Raw genomic sequence first — 23,655 nt, forward strand, 5'->3', positions numbered from 1 at the left:
TGCTCTGGGAACTCAACTAATACCACCAAAAGGACATGCCCTAGGAGCAAAGAACTCTGCCATCTTCTCACAGTGTGTGACCTCTGAAATCTCTTCAGCAATTAACCTCCCAGCTGCTGTTTTCTGCAAGGCTTAGATACTTTACTATGCCACGTATCTTATGACTCAACCAAAGACCCAAAGGGCATTTCTAGGACAGTATTTGGGTTTCTTTGCAGCGTTGTCCTCTCTGTTATTTTGTCCCCAACTGTCTTAGCATCTCTAATCTGCAGTCTCTCATTCCTCCACACAGCAGGACCACCACTCTCAGCTTGGGCTTTATTTACTCAACTGTGGTTTGGAAAATGTTTCAGAGAGAAGTCCAGGGGAAATGTGGAGCTCATCTGGCTGTGCTTGCTTTTCCTCAAGGATTGTAATCCTGCATTGGTCACCTTCCAATGCCTGCAAAGGATTATTTTTATATATTCTCCCCAGATTTTATTTGTCCAATACCAGCTATTCAGAACAGGTAAGAACCAGAACTCTGAGGAGGCAAATATTGAGCTGACTTTCAAGCATAGAAAGGAACAACAGGAAAGAGCATTCCAGGAAGAAGGAAAAGCGACCAGACAGGTTCTGAGGTGGGAAAGAGCCTGGCTTGTGGATTTCCTACGGTGGGTAATAATTGACCTCTGAGAAACACTTCAGATGGTCACTTACAGCCCCACCGTCTACACTCCACACTTCAACCCTGACCTCATTCTCTGCATCCTCCACTCGCCCCTCCCTGAACCCGCTTTCTCCCTCTGGTTCTCATGTTGGGGTCACCTCCTCCGGGAAGCCACATAGCCCCCCATTGGGTTCATTGCAGAGGTGTGGTGGAACTGACTGACGCACAGCTCTCAACTCTCCGGTCAGTGACATCATTTTAGTAGCTTGCAGTTGGTTATGGTGGGAGGATTGACACCATGGATATTGACAAATGCTACAAACAGGTACTGCCTCTCCCGCCAGCGTGGAAAGCAGTTGTCATACATGATGGCACAGCTAGGTGGTGCTTCTGGGTCAGTGCCCCCTTAGGTGGCCATGGCCTCCTGGCTTCCCATTGCCATGCTGTGTAGCATTGCCTCTGTCTGTGTCATTCTCCCCACCAGATAGAGCTCCAGAGGCCCTAGTGCGGCATGTGGCTGGAGCATGTGGCCAGAGCAGGTGACCGCCAAGCAGCTCCCAGGGGTGCTGTGGGGATTGCTCCCATGGAACAGGCAGGCTGGCCCCACCTGCACTATCGTTCTCTTTAGAACATACCATGGGCGCTCGCTCAGGACCTGCTTAGGACAAAGCCCATGCAAGTCTCTGCCAGAGGAGGGAGGCAGAGGAGGCAGCAGACTTCCCAGAAAGGCCAAGTTGTTTTGAAGTCTTGGAGCTGGATTTTGCGAGGCATTCGGAGCACCCATCTGTTCTTGCCGGGGCCCAGCCTGTGAATCTCAGGCCCACGCAGTGTGAATTTCTGTTAATTAAAAAAAATATGTACATCATATTCTACTATTGTATTCCTTGCTAACAAGGGAGATGCCTGACCAGCCATGGAGTCACGTTGATTCTGCCCTCTCACCCACTCCTCCCTCTGCTCTTTGTTTCCCAAGCAGAATAGCTCAGTATCCCCCTCCCACCTGCTCCCACCTGGTCAGGAATGTGGCCCTTGAAACAGCCAGGTGGCTGCTTTCAATGAAATGGAGAGTGCCCAAACAAGGGGCAGGCGTTTGAGAAACGTCTCGGCTTCTGGGCTCCCAGACCCTGCACAAATGCAACTTTTACTCTTTGCAGAGCTGTCCTTCATAAGGCCACCTTAGCAGTTTAGTTCAAGAGCTTAAAGATGCTCAGTACTTTGGCCCAGAAATTCCCCCTCTGATGACCTTAGGGAAAGACTCAGAGGGATGTTGAAGTACTTATGTACAAGGGTCTTTGTCACAGACCTATTATAACAGCAAAATGTTAGAAGAATCCAAGCGTTCAGCATGGCCACAGAAAGCTACCTATATATTGATTATTATTACTTTTTTTTGGCAGCTGGCTGGTATGAGGATCTGAACTTTTGATCTTGCTGTTAGAAGGCTGTGCTGTAACCAGCTGAGCTAACCGGCCAGCCTGCTACCCATATATTAACAACAGCATTTGCAACACTATTTGGTGATATGGAGAAATGCTCATGATATGATGTTAAGGGAGAAAAACAGGGTACAAAACATATATATTGTATATTATATTTCATATAGAAAAATATGTGCGTGTTTGGGTATCTGTGTATGCTTGTGTGTGTGTATGTGTGTATGCAAATAACTGAGGATTCAGAATTTAGAAGCCAGAGCCATCTGGGGGCAGTAGCAGCCCTGCCGTCCACGCTTCCCGCCTTGCTAAGTCAGGCTGCTCCCTCGCCTTCCCCCCTCCCAGAAATTCCCTTTGGCATCTGCATGAAACCCACTACCCTCAAATTAGCTCTAAGAGGAGTGAGAGGCCATTTTGTACTGATTTAACAAAAGTGCTGCAGGAAATACAATATCTTCTGTTTTATGTAAATATGCGAATCTTTGATGTAATAAGCATCTCATGGTTTGATTTGAACGTTACATTTCATTCATCATACTGTGTTTCAGTATAATGGAGACTGACATCTATTAAAGCAGATTCTGGAATGCCATTCCGTTTCATATACTTTTGAAACTAATATTCTGGGATGTTTTTCTGGGATTCCCTAAACCCTCCCCAACACCCCCCTCAGGAAGTCCAGCAGGAGTCACACACTCCTATCTGTGCACAGTAGAAAACATATGGATATAACAGTACATGGATAATAACAATGATTAGGCTGGATCATAGGATTTGGGGTGATTTACTTTATTTTCTAAAATTTTTTTACTGTGAGAAAAATGTAAGCAGAAAAAAATAACTAAGGGGAAGGAAAATGGGTACTTTGTTTGCTAAGGCAAATTACTTGGGAGAAAACCTAAGACTTTCATGCCAATCTGTGCTTTCAGCAGGAGTCAGAGGCTGAGCCTTCTGAGGAGGACCCCGGGCTGCGTGTCCTGCGGCTCCAGCACCAGGTGCGGACCCTGCAGTGCCAGCTCAGGGACCAGGGGACCGCGCTCCGGCAGCTGCAGGCCTCTCGCGAGGAGGCCATGTGCCTCCAGGAGGAGCTCGAGGGCAGGGTAGGCTGGGCGGGGCTCTCCTTTCCTCTCTTGTAAATTAACGAATGTTCCCAGCCTCAGGCAGTTTTGAGAGTAGAAAAAGAATCAGCCAAGGCCCTGCTGACCATTCCCAGCAGCCTGTTAGTATTCATGGGACTTTTAAAGTATAGAACTATACACGGAAGAAAACTAAGGGGCCCTTACAATCTCTCCATCCAGCTCCCCTCTGTTAGATTAAAAAAAAAAAAAGTATGTGGTCTTTAAAAAAGACAAACAGATTTAAAATGTTATGTACATAAAGGTAAAAGTCCTTCTTCTGCAGGAGGGAAGTGGTGTGATCAGGAACGAGCGGTGAGAGGGGCACTTGCACTGTTGGAGCTGCTCAGTTTCCTCGCTGCGGTGGTGGATATGCGGGACTGCACAGGTGGTGAAATTGCATAGACCTTAATGCACATGCACACAAACACACATACATGCACATGCACACATATACACACATGCACATACACACATGTACACAATACACACATACACATATGCAGACACACGCACACACGCACATACACACATGCACATATATGCACATATGCATGTACTCATGGACATACGCACATGTACACAATAACACATGTACACACACATGTGCACACACACACACACAAACTGAGGCAGAGAAAGAATAAGTGACTGGCACAAGGTCACAGGATTAGGCCCCAGGGTGTCTGGCCTGGGAACGCCTGTGTTAACACCAGTCAGTAAACTCTGTGGCTCTGTCCTCTGCACGGGGACCAGGGATGGCTTCCTTCCTAAAGGAGGAGGTGGCAGAGCTGGCCCAGCCACTGCAGTCTGGCAGGGCTTGCTCTCCTCCCTGATCCTGCTGAGCTAGTGATGGTAGTGACCTCTGTCTGTCACCAGTGGTGAGTCTCCATGCAGGTAAAGAGGGAAGATGAGGAACAACCTCTGAGCCTGGCTCGCCCGGGGAAGCCCTGAGTTGTGGTAAATGGTGTGGTACAGGATTGTCAAAATTGTTGGTTTTATTTCAGCTTGCAGAACTTCAGAAAAAGCTGCATGAAGCAAAACTGGCTGTGGCTCCTCTGAAGGTAATGTGTGCATAAAATTACTAAGAAATGTCTCTTTGCAAAAAAGAGCCTAGGATTTTAAATGTAGTGCATCTCCATTGTATAAAAATACTGGAAAGGAGAATGAAGGAGACCCAGATCCCAAACCAGATCCCAGTCCCCATTTGAATGCAGCATTTTTGTGTATTTCCTTCCAGTATTTTCTCACGGGTGTCTGAGGTCCCACCGTCCTCTGCACTTGTGCCCTGCTCTTCCCCCTCGACAGTACAACCTGCAGGAGCGCCCGTGCAGCCACCCGCCTCCGAAGCGGCAGTTCACGCGGGACTGAAGCGCGACGCGTCGGCTCTTAGCCCCGCTCCCGCCTCCTGATGCTCAAGCACGGGCCTCTCTCTCCCGCTCTCCCTCGTGCCCTACTGTATATAAACACTGTGATGCACAGTTTTTCTGGAAATGTTTCCCCCATGTATCAAGACATTTATGTTTAGGACAAATACCCAGAAATGGCGTTACAGGCCCACGGGGTTTAATATGTTCTTTGCCAGCTGGACATGGAATTTGGCAAAGGTGACACATTTAATGTCAAATGTGGGCATGGATTGGGTGCAGGCTGGAGGGTCTGAACTTTCTTTCTATTCTCCGGGCAGGGTGGATAGGGAGGAGCCCTAGGCTGGGTGTCAGCAGAACATGGTTACACCATGGACCCCCACTGACCTGATCCTGGGGCCTCAGTTTCCCCAACTGTTAAATTGGAAATGTGGGCTGCACAATCTCTAAAGTCATTTCCCATCCCAGAATCCCACGTCTGTCCGAGCCTCAAGTTTGCATCTGTTAAATAGAAATCAAAATAATTCCTGATGAGACTCTGTGGACATCATGGATGGAAAAGTGGAGAGTAAACTGTAAAGCTCTGAAAATGGGAGGTTTTCATCCTCCTCTCTCTTATTGACGTCATTTGATATGGACCATTTACTTATATGTTTATTTATTTATTGACAGCTGGCTGGTACAGGGAACCAAACCCTCGACCTTAGTGTTATAAGGCTGCGCTCTGATCAACTGAGCTAACTGGCCAGCCCATGGACCATTTATTTAAATGAAGACCATAACCCCTTGTAAGCTATAAAGTGCTTTGTACATTGGAGATAATAAAAACACGACACTCTGGGTGCTCTGCCTGCACCATCTCCTTTTATCCTGGTGTCCTTAACAACCCTCATTGCACAGATGGGCAAGTTGAGGTGCGGATAGGAGCTTGGTCCCAGAGCTGATCCACGCTCTTGATCCTGCTGTCCTGCACCTGGACCCCACTGGGAGGGCAGTGGAGAGCCCTTGGGGGGTGTTTTCAAAGCAGCTCTGGCTTCTGGGTGGAGGGAGGCATTGCAGGAAGAAGGTGGTTGCTGCTGAGCTAGGGCAGAGCTGGGGGTAGAGAGCAGGGAGCTGGTCTATCCCCAGCCCACCCTGCCCCCCAGCTCAGCCGTGCATCCCCCATGGGAGCCCTGAATCCATGGACTTCACTCTTTCAGGCCAAGCTGGCTTCCCTGGTCCAGAAGTGCCGGGAGAGGAACCGCCTAATTGCTCACCTGCTGCAGGAGCTGCACAGACATGGGTCGGTGAATCTCCTGCTCTCTGAGCTGGCACGGAACATGGTGAATGACGTGGCACTGGCTGAGTACGCAGCCACCTTCCTGGCTCCGGGAGTCCCAGAGGTAGATCCCCACAGACAGCCCTGTCCCTGCTTGCTCTGGGGCTGAGGACACATCCATCCCATCCACCTGCCTAACCCGAGCTGCCCCTCCTTCCTCCCCTACCTTCCTCTGCCCGCTGGCCAGCACCTGTGCTCTGAGCCAGCATAAGAAGGTGCTTCTGGCGAGCATCACCCTTAAAGTGCTCATGACATGTTGCAGAGACAGACACAAACAGCAAGTTTAATTCAGTGTCATACAAGCATCACCACCTTTATGTTACCAGAGAGTTCTTTCATGAGTGCCTCTGGACCTTTGCACTTGGCATCTCTCTGGCAGGATGCTTGGTCCACCCATCAGCCTCCTATCCATCCTTCAAGGCACAGTACAAAGTGTGACCTTGCCAGGCGGTCTGCTCTGAATCCCGTGGACCACAGAGTTAGCCACACCCTCTCTGTCCTCCATTGCACATGAACATGTGTGACGTGGCACATATGAGGGATTTTCCTGTACAGTTGTGGGAGTTTTCCTGGCACCTCTCTGTCGGGGCCAGAGTCACTCTGTAGCCATCTCTGTCTCCCCAGTGCCTGGCACAGAGAAGCTGCTCAGGAAATGTTCATTGAATGAACAGTGAACCAAATGAATGAAGATCTCCTCTCCTAATGGTAAACAAAAGAGGAAACTGAGGCTTGAGAGGTTAGGAGACTTGCTCAAGGTCACATGGGTGGTGACGGTGCTGTTTCTCCTGGCCCAGGTCTGGTCAAGGCGCTCCAAGGTCTCTGCTAGACTCTGAACAGCAGTGCCTCAGACACCTGTGGCTGCTCAGTCCTGCCTGCCCAGGCGCATGCATGCAGCCCTGTTCCTGGGCACAAGCCAGCAACGCCCCCACCAGACTAGCTCAGCTCCTTACGGTGAGAGGGCGGAATGCAGCCTCCACAGTAAACATGGCCTGAGCTGGCTTCCATGCTCTCTCCAGGGCTCTGTCTGCAGGTTTGCTCCCGGCTACTTGGCACCAGGTCTGAGTCTCCTTCTTCAGCCCTTCCCAGCCTGGCCTCTGCAAGGCCAACTTCCTCTGTCCCTTCCTTTCCTGCACAGTTTTCAGAGAGTCTCAGATGTCCCCTGGTCCAAACTGCTGCATAGCTGAGGAGGTGGAGACCCGGAGGCTGAGAGCCTTGCTCAGGCCTTGGTGACTTGGTTCAGAGCCAGAACTTGAATCCAGAGCTCCAGACTCCCAGTCTAGTGCTCTTCTCTTGCCTGAGAGGCTCAAGCCTCCTTCAGAGCTAGGGTAGGATGAGGAAAGAGGGTAAAATTTTGCTGAAGTGCCTGGTACAGACCCTGGGGTGCACAAGGGGGCCCATTAACTCTGTGGAGAGAGGCAGGACTGAGAGCCAAGTTCCAGGGAGGTGTCAGATGCAGTGGGTGTCACCCTGAAGGGCCAGCTGGGTGCTGCATGGGCACATAACTGATCACCTTCCAAGGGTTACTCCTTGGTCTTGCAGGTCCTGAAACTAGAACTGAAATATTCACTGGGGTTGGACAGGCTGACTTACAATGACCAAACTCACAGAGACTGATGTATAGACCAGACATTAATTTATTAATTTCCTGTGACAAATAGAACTATTGCACAGGCCAAAGTGTGTCGTTGGGCAAGACCCTTCATTTCTCTGAGCCTGAGATTTCTTGTAAAATGGGAATAGTGCAACCTGCTTGGCAGGATTGTCATGATGCATGAGTTGGTCATTCATTGACCACCTTGTACAGGGTCTCCCACATAGTAAGAACCTGGTCCTTGTGTGGGCAGCTGGCAGGAGGGAGCCTTGAGTTCAAATCTCAGCTCTCCCAGCATCTAGCTCTATGTCCTCAAGAGAGAACACTTACACATACCCCTTGCTGGGGAGGGCACTGTGCTAAGCATTTGCTGTGAGTGCACTCAGGTGGTCCTTCCTGGGGAAGGCACTATTATGAGCCCCTTTCCTGGTGAAAAAACTGAAGCTCAGAGAGGTTACAGGTCTTGCCCAAAGTCATGCATCTGTAAGTAGCTTTCTAACTCAGCCCTCAGCGTGTTGAGTAACTTCTCTCAGCACTGAACCTAGGCTTTGAACATGGTGTTAGGGGATCTTTCCACAGTCACTGTAGTTACTACCCCTGTGGGAGAGGGGTGCTGACTACAACACAGGGCTGTTGGGAAGATGGCCCACACTAAGCCCTCAATGAGCTGGTCTCTCTTGTCACTGGGAGTCCAATCTTCAGTGAGCAGAATCTGTCCAGGTATAAGGCAGTGAAAAAAAATTGTAATGTATTTAAGAAACTACGAGAACTCCAGGCTGGCTGCAGTGTGGGGTCCTGAGGGAGAAGAGGTGGGAGGAGATGTGAAAGGAGAGGTGGGAGTTCAGGCGGGACAAGAGGTCACGGGCGCCTGACCCCCCACAGGGGCATTTGCACTTGGTTCTTCAGTTAGGTGTTGCAGCAGGGTCACAGGGAAGACAAATCCAGTGGGTATGTGGGCTAGATTGGGCTGCAGAGTCCAAGGAGCCGTGCCTCTGCCCCAAGGCCCAGGCGCCAAGCAGAGCCCTGGGGGAGGAGCATCTTGTCCCTCGTGGTGGTGGTGGCAGCTCCCGCTGGCAGCTGGGCAGGAAGTGGGTCCATAGCTCCTTGTTTCATAGGCAATAACTTGTTTCAGAGAACACAGATGGAGTTCCTGATGGAGGCCTTTGGCTCTGGCTCAGAGCCTGGGAGGGCTGCATGGCTGGCTGGGGAGACACTAATGGGCTTGGGGTGGGATGTGCTGGAACACCGAGGGGCTGGTCCTGGGAGCCCTGAGGCTGGGCTGTGGAGGGCTAGCATATCTTCCAGAAACATCCATGGAGGGTCCAGGCCCCTAGGTGCTCACAGTGTTCTGGGCCATTCACATTCTCTGGCCCCTGCCCCCCTAGGATGGGGGCTTACTCTAAACACAGATAACTGAGAGGATGGGGTGTGGGTTGGGGGGTTCTGACTGGAGAGGTGGCCTTCACTCACTCACTCCAAGCAAAGTCAGCCAAGACCAACACGGCCCTTCCTCATGCGGCACTTCAGTGGATTAACTCACTTCATCCTCCGAACATCCACTCATGGAGGAGAAGACTGAGCCTCGAATGGTCAGAGAGAGGGAGACTGAGCCCCAGAATGGTCCAGGAGCTGGAGATCGAGTCTCAACATGGGATAGGAGCTGGAGACTGAGCCCCAGAATGGTCCAGGAGCTGGAGACTGAGCCCCAGAATGATCCAGGAGCTGGAGACAGAACCACAGAATGGAACAGGAGCTGGAGACTGAGCCTCAGTATGGAACAGGAGCTGGAGACTGAACCACAGAATGGAACAGGAGCTGGAGACTGAACCACAGAATGGAACAGGAGCTGGAGATCGAGTCTCAACATGGGCTAGGAGCTGGAGACTGAGCCACAGAATGGAACAGGAGCTGGAGATCGAGTCTCAACATGGGATAGGAGCTGGAGACTGAGCCACAGAATGGAACAGGAGCTGGAGACTGAACCACAGAATGGAACAGGAGCTGGAGACTGAGCCTCAGCATGGAACAGGAGCTGGAGACTGAGCCCCAGAATGGAACAGGAGCTGGAGACTGAGCCCCAGAATGGAACAGGAGCTGGAGACTGAGCCTCGAATGGTCGGAAAGAGGGAGACTGAGGCCCAGAATGGTCCAGGAGCTGGAGACTGAGCCTCAGCATGGAACAGGAGCTGGAGACTGAGCCCCAGAATGGTCCAGGAGCTGGAGACTGAGCCTCAGCATGGAACAGGAGCTGGAGACTGAGCCACAGAATGGTCCAGGAGCTGGAGACTGAGCCTCAGCATGGAACAGGAGCTGGAGACTGAGCCTCAGCATGGAACAGGAGCTGGAGACTGAGCCTCAGCATGGAACAGGAGCTGGAGACTGAGCCCCAGAATGGTCCAGGAGCTGGAGACTGAGCCTCAGCATGGAACAGGAGCTGGTTGCGGTTGCCCTCCAGGGGTGGCCTCTGGGATTCAGAGCTGAATCTGCCCTTTCGGGAGTGGGGGTGTGGCCGGTTGGTGGGCTCAGTGACTGCAGCTCCCTGCTGCACACGACTGAGACTTTCTCTTTCCATTTTCTTTTCTCGCCCTGGTTTCGGTGGGTGGAGTCAGCTCGGCATCCACACCCTTTCTGCAGATGCATGGCAGTGGGGTGGGGTCTGCCATCAAGCTGTGCTGGTATCAGCGGATGTGTCGTCCTGGTCACCAGCATCCACGGATCTCCCCCGTGTCTGCCCGGCTTCCTTCCTCCAGCTCTGTTGGCGCTCCCCAGCTCAGGTGTTCGTTCTGAGGGGTGGGGGGCTCCATGAGGTCAGCCTGGGCAGCTCCCCACTGTGTCTTCAACTGGGAACACTGGGGTCTTGGCACCTTCCTGACTCTAGCTGGAGATGGAAGCAAGGGGAGAGCGGGTTCCCTCTGTTCTCTGGTTCCTAAAACCTCCTTGGGGTTCCTTAATTCCACCCTATTCCCCAAACTTGCCTTGGGTGGGCAGGGCTCCGGGCAGTTCTCCCCACCCCTTTCTCTTCAATTCCCCCTCAACACCTGGTACCAGGTGACCTGTTTTTTTGGCTTTTGCCTGCACCTGGGCTGTTGACATTCACAAGCGGAGAAGGAAAGGCCTTTGCTGTTTGTGTCCGGTTACGTCATTCCCTCTCCCTGCCCCCGAGACCTTGGAGGTAGATTCCCCGGGCACTAAGGAGCGGAGGGCAAGGGTCCTGGGACTCACCTGGGGACGACGCTGGTTAATATGGCAGCTTGCTCTCCTGTTCACACGGACGCGACCTCGCCCAGGTTCTGGCTTGTGGTGTGCTCCACAGATGGAGGGTCCCATCAGAGAACTTGAGGGGTTGGCCCCTCCAGAGCTTCTGCCGCTCCTGGGATGTGTGGTTTACTGCACCCTCTCTAGACACGGAGATTCACCTGCAGACGAAGTTGCCCTGATTCTGAACAATTACCCACCGCCCCACATTAGCTTGGTGCTTGCCCTTCCACCTCTCTAAGCCACCTGTCCTCTTAGGCCAAGTCGGGGTTGATGTTCCCTCCAGGGCTACCCCAAGTCAAATGCCCAGCACAGCATCTGTCACACACAGGCACCCACAGGCTTGGGGCACCTTCAAGCACAGCCAAAGCTTTGCTCCCTTGGTGAGGTAGGTCAGGGACCTTGGCCGTGCTAGCAGCAGGGAGTCATCTGGATCCCGAAGAGATGCAGGTGACCTAGTGAGGAGCCTGCTAATTTTACCTCCTCTCGTCCTGCTGTTTCCTCTTCCCTCCACCTCCTGGAATCATCTTGCTATCCTCTGGGTATTAGTCAATGCGATCTATGTATGGGCCTTTGGAAATGGAATCTCGCCTAAAAAAAGGAGCAGCGAGAATTGGATGATTGGAGAACTGGTCCTCAAAGCCCTAACCTCCCCTAATTCATTAAGTCAGCAACCCCCAAGCCTAGGCCTCCAAAGATCTAGGCAATTATTTTTTCTCTTTAGCTCCTGCCTTTTATGAGATTTAGAATATTCCCCCAAAAGTTACATGGGGGCAGAGGCAGAGGCAGTGGAGAGTGTGGGGCTGCCCTTCATCTGTCCCCTACTCGTTGTCGAGCATTTAGTAGACATTCCTTCTCTTTTCGTTCTGACGAAACCCTGCATGGAACACGTTAGTATTTCTGTTCTACAATGGACGGGGTGAGCCTGACTTAGCCAAGATCACGGAATCAGGAGGGGCAGAGCCAGGATTCAGCCTGAGGATGTGCAGCCCTGGAGCTGGAGGCAGACAAGGACACACGTGTCACCAGTCACACACTGACACAGTGCCACCAGAAGTCAGTTTAATGCATTGGAGGCTACTCCATGGACATGAAGACAATTGAAACCTCCTTCTCACATTGAAGGAGTCTCATCTGATGAGGAGACACCTGACTCTCAACCCAGGGGCGATGAAAAGCAGCCCCAGCAGCGTGCAGTGGGGAGAGGAAGACTGATCCGGGAACGTGCTTCCTGGAGGAGAAAGGACTCGAACTAGGCCTTAAAGGATAAGATGGGGGTTTTACTAGCTGGAAGGACGGAGAGACCTGCCTGTGCAGAGGCAGGGGCTGTGAGAGGTCAGGGTGTTTGAAGACACAACTGTTCTTGTGGGGGACGTAGTGAAGTCTCTAAGAGCATGTACGAGAGCAGGCATCATGCCTGGTACAGAAGGTTCCTGATAAGGGTGGTGTGATAAGGTTGTCAATCAGAAGATGGTTGAGCCATGACCTATGCCCTGGGTATTAGCCACTGCATTCGCAATCCATTTTAGCAGGGACCGTCACAGAGCCCAGTCGTCACAGTGCAGCATGGCAGGGGCCATGGGAGAGGCAGGTGGCTGCAGTCTGCCACGTGGAGTCAGGGAAGACTTCACAGGGGAGGGGACAATTGAGTTAGGTCTTGACATCTACATAGAAGTTCACCAGAGAAGGAAAGGGAGTGGGACCTCCCAGGCATGGGGGTGGCCTTTGCAAATACCTGGAGGACACCTGTGGCAAGAGTGTTGAGCTGGAGATGTGGGGAGAAAGATATTGCTTGGCGGTACACACAGGGCCTCTGCCCCTCCAGAAACCACCCAAGAAGAAGCAGGATCCGGGCTGCCGGTCTGGAATCAACTCTAGCCTGCCTTGAAGATCCAGCAGTTGCTTCTGTGCAGCCAGCTGGGGGCGGCTGGGCTGACCAGTTGAGTTAGCACTGCCACTCCACCTCCTACAGACCCTGCGGTTGGGGACCGGGAGGAAGCGAGTCTGTGCAGTGGTGCAGGTGGAGGACTCAGGTTCAAGCCTGACATGAATTCCTGGGTGATTGAATCAGGGGCTCCAGAAGAGACGTCAGAGCACCAGATTTCCTCATTAAAAAAAAGAAAAATTCTTTTAACAGCAGTTTCTCAAACACACGTATTACAGTCTCTGTTTGGAGATTTAATTTAAGTAAAGGAAATAGAATTGTTTCCTTGTACCTTTGTTCCCTGAGAGCAAATCCAAACCCCAGTCTCCTTTGAGGGTGGTGGGCAGAGGATGGAGGGAGTTCCCATCTGCATCTCCATGCACTCGGGCAGAGCTGATCCGACCCCCAGAACGCAGTCTCTGCAGGGAGGGGAAGTGACCATCGGTGGCCCAGTTTGGGTCATCTGTGCAAGTTTTTCTCTCCTATGCCATCCAGAATAACTTCTGAGGTGTCTTTGCTTCCAGACAAGCCACCACTTGGATGTCGAGTCTGAGAAGACAGCAGTTGTTAGAGGTCAGTGCAGTTTTCAATTAGGAAAAGTCTGTGTGCTCAGAAAAGTCCAGGCCAGCAGGACGATCTGACCGTGGGCTGGGGGCGGGGGTAGGAAATGCCCACTGCCACGTTCACACTGTCCAGGGGAATGGGGTCTACTTTCTCTCTCCCTTCCCTACTTGGCCCATTTCACAACTTAGGGAGAACACATTGGAGAAATACAAAAATGTTCAAATTCCTCAACCTTGTGGTTTCACTCCTGGATATTTATCCTAGGCAAATAATTCTATGTGTGGAAAAGCTCTATGGACAGGTGTATTCATGTCAGTGCATTTATAACAGTAAAAAATTGGGGGAAAAGAACCTCAGTATTGCTAATTAACCCATATACTCAATGAAATATAGTCACTAAAATGGAGCTGGTAAACACCATGTGACAGTAAGGAAATTATGATATTCTGCTAAATTTAAAAAGGTAGGATATGGACTGTTTCATGTGATGGCAATTGTGTAACTAATGCACATCTGTGTCTGATGAGCAACTTAGGCTGGCAGATAAACTAAAATACTAACAGTGTTACTTGGAAAGATGGTAGCATGAGTGACTTTTTTGTTTTGTTTTTATTATTATTATTAAAAAGAAAATTAAGATGCTACCTGACCAGATACAATTTCCCTGGGCCTTGTTGCAGTGCAGCTTACTGTTGGCACAGGGGTGGACTGGGCTTCTAAGGATGTGTTTAGGGATGTGTTCTTATCAGGTGCTCTGTAAATCATGGAGAAAGTATGGATGGTGTTACCTATAAGGCGGAGCTGCTTTTGAGATCTGTTTATTTAGTGGGTTTTATTACTAGATTTCAGTCTTGTCAGCTGTGTGATCTTAGATGATTTAATTAACCTCTTTGAGCCACAGACTCTTATTTTTGAAAGGAGGATAATATGACCTTCCTCAAGAATGTTTAGTCCCTGGCACATAGCAGGGTGTCGATAACCCAAAAGACAGACCTGTTCTGTCTTTAACTGGTCAGGATGGACCTGCGCCTCTGGACCTTGACCATCTGTCCTTGCAGCCTGAATTAGCACCTGTTTTCACAGATAGAGAGGCATGAATTCTAGCTAATCTGCTTCTGCACTAATTTGCTCCATGGCCTCATGCAAGTCTCCTCCCTTCTCTGGGCTCAGCTTCTTACTATTTTAAAGAAGGAAATTTACTAGATTTATTTATTTATTCATTCAACATTTCTGGGGGGCTGCCATGTATCAGACCCCAGGTAGGTGTTGTAGGGCTTACGAAGACAAGCTGGCTGGCAAAGGTGGTGGCCCCTGCACTGAAGGAGGTGATGTAGGCAGGCAGCTTTCTCAGATACCCCAAGACCATGACAGTACCATCGAAGGGGTGTGGATGAGATGCCCGGAGAGTTCACGGGCATCCGAGAGGGCCTCTTTCCTGGATCATGGGGACCTGGGAATGACCAAGGGAACAGCAAGAGAGTGAAAAGAATTATTATGAGGCTCAGAGACTTGTTGGTTTTTAAAATAGAATCTTGGGTTGAGGCTTGACTGAGATTTCTCTTCTAGCTCAGAAATTCTTCTTGAACCCTGAAATAGACAGTGTTCTCCAAAGCTCATCGTGTTCGGAGCCTTGGTCTGTTCCCCAGGCTGAGTGGCTGAAAGAGACAGCTCGACTGGATTCTCTGAAGGTGAGAGGACCCTGGTCACCTAATTTCTTAAATAAACTTAGGAACACACACACACAAAAGAGAACAACTCACACGTGCACAGCTCAGTGGTGCCAACCATAAAGCCACCACCAGGTCAGGAAACAGAACATAACCAACACCCCAGCAGCCCCTTGTTTCCCTCCCAGTCTCCTTCTATTATCTATTTTAAAATCTCTGTTTTTGGTCAAATTGTGTGTTTTATGTCTGGTGACCTTTTAGAGAGTTCTGGACATCATGCATGAAAACCTGCAGGCATCTTTTGAGGTTCTGCCTGACAGTGTCTATGCCTGGAGAGCACCTCCCTTTCTCTGATGGGTGGCTGGGCCTGGACAGGTCATCTCCCTGACATCAGGACTGATGGGTCTGCGGGCTTCCTGTTCGCTCTTACTCTTGAGGCATAAAGTTTCTGGGTCCTATCCCCGTGGCCCCATCAGCGGTGAGGCTGTCGAGAGCTCTGCTCAGCCTTCCACCTCTTGGCCACCCCTATCACTGACAGACTCTGCCTCACTGCAGGTTTGGTCCAAATACCCTCACAAGCCATTGCAGAGCAGCAATCTGCTCCTTCTTCCCTGAGAAGATTTAATGTACTTACGGGCTTTGGAGTCTGAATGACCTGAGTTCCAGTCTCAGCCCTGCCCTTCTAATTCAGCGGATGTTGGGCTAAGTACTTAATCTTTCTGTATATTACCTTTCTCATCTGTGCAATGGGCACAATCCTGCCTACTGCCGTGATGAGGGTAAACATCAGGGAAGCAGAGCCAACGGGTGTCTGGAATATTAGAAGTGCTCAAGGAGAGAAAAATCAGTCATTGCTCAAGAGGAAACTGATCTTACTCATTTTATTTCAACCTGCTATTGGTTTTTGCCCATCTTTTATTCCTGCCTCCATGATTATATTAATTTTTTATCTAACAAATGGAGATAATATTTACCTCTCAGCATTGCTGGCACAATTGAATGAAGTCATGCGTATGGACTATTTATCATAGTGCCCTGTACAGGGAGGCGTTCAAAATGACAGCTGTGGGTACTGACCTTCTTAAACTTCTTTGTTTCTGACTGGTGGATCTCATTTTAAATTAGTTGTCCACAGGCTTATTATCTAGCAATAAAAACTTCTTTTCAGCATCGATCTGTTCCTGGGAAAATTACCTCTGACTTTTGATCTTGACCTGCCTTATCATGAGCAGGTGGAAAGTCTTTAGGCCAAGGGAACATGTACAAGATAAGTGTGGGTGCTCACAAAGTATTGGGGGGCTTGCAAGCAATTAAACATGGCTGGCGCATGAAGTCTGGGAGGTGGAGAGGACTGTAGGAGAGGGTCACGGTGATGGCGATAGCAGCAGTAGGCACGAGAAGATGCCTACTCCCGTTCTGGAGCCCTTACAGGTGCCGGGAACGCATTAGCTCACCCAGTCCTCACAGTGGGCCCACAGCACAGAGAGCAGCATTAGCCCGCATTTGCCATAAGAGCAGGTCAGCACAGAGCAGGCAAATAGCTTGCCCAGGTCACACGGCTAGAAAGTGGCAGCACTGGGGTCCCAACCCGGGCCTCCTGGCGCTGGAGCTGGCCCTCTGACTACGGTGTGACCAGGGTGTTCTGGGACTTTGTGGATGGTGAGATGGGAGCAGACCCTCCTGCCTCCCTTGAAGCTCCAGTCTGCAGCTCAGCTGAGGAAAAGCTCTCGAGTGTCTGCTCTCGGTGAGACTGGCGGAAACCTCTAGCAAAGCTCCCGAGGAAGCAGGCAGAGTCTCAGTCAAATGAACGGAGAAGCCAAACACGCTTCTTAACGCCCTCACGGTTCCACGTTTCTCAGCTGGTCTGCGTCTCTCTTCAGAGTTGTCACCACACATGTAGAATGCCACTGGATAAAAACCCTTCCTCGGTTGGGAATAATTTTGAGTCCGCAGGGGATTTTTGTACCTTTGCAGCAAGATGACAGAATATCAATTTAAACATTTTTGTTCCCATGCTTTACATGGTGCCTGGCCCATGGGAGGTCTTCAAGACACCTGTTGGATGGATAGTGTGGGGCGGGGGGTGGTGGTGGTGCTGGGCTCTCTCTCTAGAAGGTCACGCCGTGGCACCTTGTCCCGGTTCCCAGTGCTGTGTTTTCACCTGCAGTCTTGGTTCTGCTCAGTTGTGATGGGCATCTGGGAACAGTGCTCCATGCCCTGGGCAAAAACAGATTGCAAGCATATCTCTGGCTGGCTTTGGGGAAGAGCTTCCCATAGCGAAAACAAGCTTGTTAAATAACTGCACCCAGGGATTTGTGACCTACAAGCAAAATGAGGTCATGGAGTTTTGAAGGGCAGTAACTAAATTTGTCACACGTCACAATTATTTTATGGTTGAGCTTAGAGGAAAGAAACGGGGGGGATAAGAATACACAAAAATATCCTGAAAAGGCTGGAAAACCTTTAGTGATTGAAGAACATTTAGCCCTTTATACCATAAGCCTGGTCCTGTCACTCCCCCACTTCAGCCCCAACACCACATCCCCGGGTTGAGCTGTGAACTGTAGTGGGGAATGACGCAGGCTCAGGAGACACATGGCCCGCGTTTGAATCTTGGCTCAGCTTCCTTAGCTGTGTGGCCCTGGGCAAGTCACTTAACCTCTCTGGACCTCTTTTGTTCTTTTCATCTGCATGTGGAATCATAATACTTACCTCTTTGGTTTTTTGGTAAAGATTTAAGGAGTCAATACATGTAAAGTGCTTACAACAATACCTGACACATCCTAAGAGCTCAATAAATGTTCACTGTAATAGGTTGAACTACATGAAATTGCCAACATCATACTATTCTTTCTCCACAAAAACAGTAGTTTCATATGGTTTAAACTATTATTATTATTATAATTACAAGATAAAGTCCAGACTCCTGAAGTTGGTGTTTGTGTTCCATGTGCACATTACTCTGCCTGGAATGACCTTCAATTTTTAACATGTAGCAGAATCCTGCTTCTCCCCAAACTTGGGCTGACACCTCCTCCTCCTCCGTGAGGGCTTCCCAGCTCCTCAGGGTGCAGGTGACTTTTCCCTCCTGGGTGCTCCGAGGGCACCTGCATGGGCCTCTCTGCAGACCTTCGTGCATTCATGTGCCTGCCTTTCCCACTGGATTGGGAGCTCCTTGAGGGCAGGCACCGGCCAGGCTTGGCACTTAGGGAGGTGCTCAGTGATCTCTGATTCCTCTCCTCTGCTGCCCTGCTGTTTCTCAGCGTTTTCCGCTGAGAAGCAGATGGCACTGATTGTGCAGAACTGCTGCTGCTCTCTGCCTCCTGGGATTGGTAGAGAAGGCTGCTCCATTCTACTTGTCTGGCTGGTGAGGCACGAGCACACGAGCCATGCCCCATAGAGGAATATAAAAAGGCCTAAGAAGGAGTCCTGTGTTACTGAGTGAGGTGGTCCTTCCTGTCATTTGCAGGGAAGGTGTTTAAAAGATGTGAGATGCTGGTCCTGAAGGGATAACATGTATATTAGCGGCTGGTGGAGGAGATATGGGAAAGTAGGGTTTTGAAATCAGATGGGCTTGGGTTTGAACTCTGAGCCAGCCACTTCAGATCTACATAAATTTAGATAAGGTATTTAAAGTCTTTTTGACTATTACTTGTCTGTAGAGTGGGCCTGATAATAGCTTGTCGGGAGAATTTAGCAAAAGCAAGTGAAATAGCACATTTGGGAGAGTCCTGGGAAGTGCTGGACATAAAGCTGGCGTCCAGAAGATACTGATTCCTCTTTAATGGGAAGATCATTTTCTCTTGTCCCTGGGAACAAGAAAATTTATGGAGGATATCACTCTATGGGGATACCTATCAGTGATTGTGCTGTCAGGCACCTGCTGGGGGACATGGGGTGAGAGCCTTACCCTGCCCCAGTCTCAGTGTCCTCATCTGTATCACAGTGGTGATGGCATGTGCCTCACTGAACTGCAATAGAAGGAAGGCTGCCAGGCACAGGGAGCCTTTGGTGCAGGCACAGAGAGTACACAGTAAATGTTAGTTGTTGTTCCATCTCTTTCTTGGGTAAAGTGTGTGATCAGAGGGCTTTTGTTAGCATGTGGAAGCAGAGACCATTTCACTGTGCTCTTGCCTCCAGCTTCCCCTGCCCTTGGGGCCCTCCCTTGATTCTGGAATGTGCCTGGCAGCGGTCACTGTGGAACCAGGACTCCCTGCATGATGTCTGCAAGAAGGTGGAGTACCCTGTCCTGCCTTCCAAGCTCATGGCCTGCCATCACCCTTGGAGCTCCAGAGCCCGGCGAGGATCCTGGCTTTTCACCAAGAGCTTAGACAAAGCATTTGCAGCAGTTCCCAGGTCAATAAATCACCACTGGAGTTATAAATTGAATAGGACCACACATTCTCCGTGGCCATTTCATAGACTCCATAAATATTTGAATCAGAACCTTTGGAGAGTGCTTTAAGAAATTGGTAGCAATCAAAGCCCTTACTTAGTGGCAAGTGGTGTTGCCTTTGGCTTAGGGATCTGTGCTCATTGTCAGAGCTTGGGAGAAATGCTGGACTGTGCCCTGCAAATTTGGAGGAGTCTGGTTTTGGCAAATGTCAAGGCAGCAAAGCAAATATTTACGGTACCAAAACCTATTGAATGACTAGTCCAGTGGCTCTCAACTGGGCATGATTTTACCCCCCACCGCTACCCACAGGGCAAAATTTGGCAAGGTCTGGAGACGTTTTGAGTCATTACAACGGGAGGTTGTTACAATGGTCTCTACCCCACTAGATGCTGCTAAACACCCTATAATGCACAGGACAGCCCCCTAGAACAAAGAATTATCCAGCGCGAATGTCTCAGTGCCGAGGTTGAGATACCCAGGACTTGTTTAGTAGTAACTAACATCGTCAGCCATGGAGAATTGTTTTATTTTCCACCCCTGGGGTCCCTCCTCATGTTTTAAAAGATTTTTGTCTACTAAATGAAATGCCTAATCAAAGCAATTATATATTTTACATTTAAAAACATTAAAACCAACTAGAACTTTCCAATCAGTCCATTCACCCCAAAAGCATTTGTTGACGTCCACTGTATGCCAGACAACATAGTGTGAGGTGACAGAGATGAGCCAGTGATGGTACCTGCCCTGGGCACCTCACAGGGTGACAGGAGAGACACACATATAAATACACTGTCATGCAGTCAACTGTTACGTGTGCCGTGAGAGACAGGACAAAGGGAAGGGTCAGTTCTCAGGGGCGTGGGAAGTCAGCCGCAAAGGAACGGCTGAGCAGAGGTGAGGTGGGGAAGGGTGTTACGGTCAGAGGGAACAGCATATGCAAAGGCTCTGAGGCATGGAACTGAACTGTGGATGTGCCGCTGGAGGAGGAACATGCAAAGCAGCCCCCTGCCCAGCCAGCATCCCTTCTTCCTTGGAGAACTGGAAAAAGAACGCCTCCATCCTGAGGGCGGGCACCCAAAAAGGGAGTCCAGGGGGACTCGGACCACACATGCCCAGGCCCACGCTCACCAACCCGAGAACTCATCTCTCTCTGTGGGAAGGAGCCGGTGAGAGGCTTGAGGGAAAGACAAGAGCTACCTGCTCAATTCTGTTTCCTCCTGGAAGTGGTTGTCCCTTCATGGAAGGACAAAGAAGGAAAGGACAAGCCCCTCCATGAAGCAGGCAAGGTAAGTAGATTTTATTTTAATGTGTTGTAACTTTTTATTTTTAAATGAAAAGTTCAGAGTTCCCATATAGCTTCGTCCGGCTTCCCCTGATGCCAAAGTCCTGATGTAACTAACAATATATGATGATAGAAACTAGTGCATTTTATTTTGAGGAAAATTGGGGATCTTTGAAATGGAAGAAAAGCAGTGTTGGCATGCTGAGTGGCCCCCACTTACATTAGCTTCTGGGGCTTTCTGATGGGTTGTTGCCTTCATCTGTGAGCTCTCGGATTGATTCTCCAATGGATGTGTCCATTCATTCATTGATGTGCATTTGATGTGAGTACCGGGTCCTCAGTTAGGTGCTGGGGAAAGAGAAACAAGGTGCTGTCCACGTCGGTCATTGGGGACCTCCTGGAAGCCATATGGCCCTGTTACCACCCCTCATGGGGTCCCTGGATTGAAACCACTGTTGTGATCACTTTTACCATCTCAACCACCACAGCACCCCAAGTAATTTCCAATTAATACGAGGCGACCTGCAGAGTGGGTCAGTGACGTAGGTTTTGTGATCCCCCCTTCTGCCCTCCCCTCCCCCTTTATTTTGGGACAACATTGTTAGCTTTGAGCACCGGGGACCTGATGAGGAGAATGGCCGCTGAGCCAGCAAGATGCAGGCGGCGCCATGTCGCTCTCTGGGACACCCGCGAGGCTCAGCACTGGGCATGTGGTGACTTCGCGCTCCTTCTGCCTCTGCTCACATCTGGGCCTCGGCCGAGAGGCAACCGGGAGATCCACTGAAGGAAGCCCAGGCAGCCTTTGCAGCTTAATGCAGTGATTTCATGATAAATCGTTCCCAAGCCAGAAGCCACTTATTACCCTGGCCGTGAATTCCTGCCCGGGTCTGGCACTTTGGGTCATCCCAAGTGGGGTCCCTGCTTTGTGCTGTGACTCCCCAGGGGTCCTTTTGCAATGGTGGACGGCAGACTCCCACATTCCCCTTGCCTGGTCTGTAGACCCTAGCCCTTGGAAGGGCACGTAGTGCCACTGCCACCCCTTGGTGGGCTGGATGTGGCCGGGCCCAGCCTTGTCAGATGCTCCAGGGCTGGGGGCAGGACTCAGATGACTGAGCAGGGTCAGGCAGGAACTTGGCATGTGGAAGCTGATCTCAGCCACCCCACGTGCTGGGAAAGCCAATGTAAGTGACCCCGAGGCCTCTGGAGACCAGCCAGATGGGCCAGCCCAGCACTGCGGCAGAAAGCCATTTGTCAAACGGGCTGTCAGCAAGCAGCAATGGTGGACTTCCTTGGGAGCCGGAGCCCTAAACCCAGCGAGGTAAATGCACCCTCCCCGTCGCCACAAAAAGACCCCACCTGGGCTTTTAGGCAAATCAGATGAGAGGGTTGGCTTGGCCTGTGGCCAAGCAGTAGAAGTGTTAAGTGCAGTTTCTCTCCTGCTGCCTGATTCATTTTCCTGAGCTTCCAGGAAGCAGTTAGCTGAGCAGCAAAGGCATTGTTCTCAGCAGATGCTCCCCTGAGCACCTGCTGGGGCAGGTAGAAAACTAGGGGCTGGGTTGCAGGGGTCTCACTCCAGGTCCTTGTCCTCCAGGCTCCTGGGCAGATGGGTGTGGCAGATAGACTCTGACTGAGTGGCATGAGCAGAGACAGCGTGGGGACCTGAGAGAGCGGCTGACTAACAAGGAGTCAGGGAGGGCTTCCTGGAGGAAGTGCTGACTACGTTGAGCCCTGGAGATGAGTAAGGATCAGCCAGGGAGGGGAGGCATCGAAGGCAGGAGCAAAAGCCTAGTGGGTAGAGTTGGGGTAGGAAATGGGGATGGATGCATGTCTTTCTGTAATCCTGGAGTGGAAGGTACTAGAACAAAGGTGTTGCCTTTTTTGAAATCCTACTGTGACTTTCTTGTTCCATTTAAAATATGTTTTTAATGTAGGTAATATGTTTGTATTCTTCAAAATTCAAGAGGTGCAGAAGTCTACACCTCCCACCCCTGTTCCCAGCTCCCATCGCCAGGGGCGAACTTGTAACCTCCAGCTTTCTATCCCACCAGTAGTGTGATACACCATGTTCTGTGCTTTGCTTTTTCATTTACTATATCTTGGTGACCATCCCATATCAGAACACATATTTCTCATTCACTTTTACAAACAGGTGCATCGTTTTTCAGTGTGTGAATTTAAAGAATCCCTCTTCAGTGGACATTTGAGTTGTTTCTGATCTTTTGCTGTTAAAACAGTACTGTCAGGAAAATTCTTATATACACCTCTCTTCACACCTGTGAATAGACCTGAGGGTAAATTCCTAAAAGAGGAAATACTGGGCGAAAGGAGATAACTGTTTGTCATTTTGATAGTCCTGTCCAAACCCCACTGCCTGAACCCCTTTGAGATTGCAGCAGTGTTTGCTTCCACGTGCAGCAGTTGGGATGCCTGTGACCCTCAGCCCCACCAGCACCTGCCTGTGGGGTGTCGGTTTAATTCAGCATCGCAGACGGGTGCTGTCCTCACGGGATGCATCTGAGCTAGGGAGACAGGAGTTAGGAAACAGGTATCTGCTTCCTGACCCCAAGAGGAGCTGTCATCTTCCATGTGCAGAGGAAGGCTGAGGCACAGGCAGTGTGACCTCAGCCGGGAAGCTGTGATGTGGCCATGGGGACAGCTGATAAAGCACTGGGGAGTTTGGAGGCCGAGGAGAGCAGAGAAGGTGGCTTATGGGCTGAGCCGTGAAGGGCGATATGGTCATGGGAGCAGCGGTGGTGGCCTGGGTGGGAAGGTCAGGAAGGGACCTCGGGTTCTGAACATCTGGTCTATCAAAGGACACCCCAGCTCCCTTTTCCTTTGGGGCAAGGAAGCCCAGTGGCTGCAGAAGAAGCTGGACTTGGGTATGTCAGGGCCTGGGCAGAGGAGGCATGGGCAGAGGCCACCACGCAGCATGGCTAGAGTGTGGTCCCTGAAGACAGCCCGGCGCTCACATCTTGACCCCCTGCTCACCAGCTGTGGCCCCCATGCCAAGGCCCCTAAGGCTTGACTTTGCCCCTGAAAAGTGGAAATGACATCATCACAACATCATCTTGCCTTGGGAGGTGTCTGGTGACAA

At 50.6% G+C, this 23,655-nt stretch overlaps 1 protein-coding gene across 1 annotated transcript in view; it reads left to right on the forward strand.

Moving 5' to 3' along the window:
* The window catches only part of C9H4orf50 (chromosome 9 C4orf50 homolog), a 53,490-nt gene extending 34,224 nt beyond the window's left edge, over positions 1–19,266 (forward strand). Inside the window, 6 exon segments of the mRNA XM_063107295.1 lie at positions 3,015–3,182; positions 4,205–4,261; positions 5,764–5,946; positions 13,177–13,225; positions 14,783–14,904; positions 19,024–19,266. Coding sequence (XP_062963365.1) covers positions 3,015–3,182; positions 4,205–4,261; positions 5,764–5,946; positions 13,177–13,225; positions 14,783–14,904; positions 19,024–19,266 — 822 coding nt within the window.
* The last annotated feature ends 4,389 nt before the right edge of the window (positions 19,267–23,655 follow it).

This window comes from Cynocephalus volans, chromosome 9 (genome assembly GCF_027409185.1).
Source record: "Cynocephalus volans isolate mCynVol1 chromosome 9, mCynVol1.pri, whole genome shotgun sequence".
NCBI classification, from domain to species: Eukaryota; Metazoa; Chordata; class Mammalia; order Dermoptera; family Cynocephalidae; genus Cynocephalus; species Cynocephalus volans.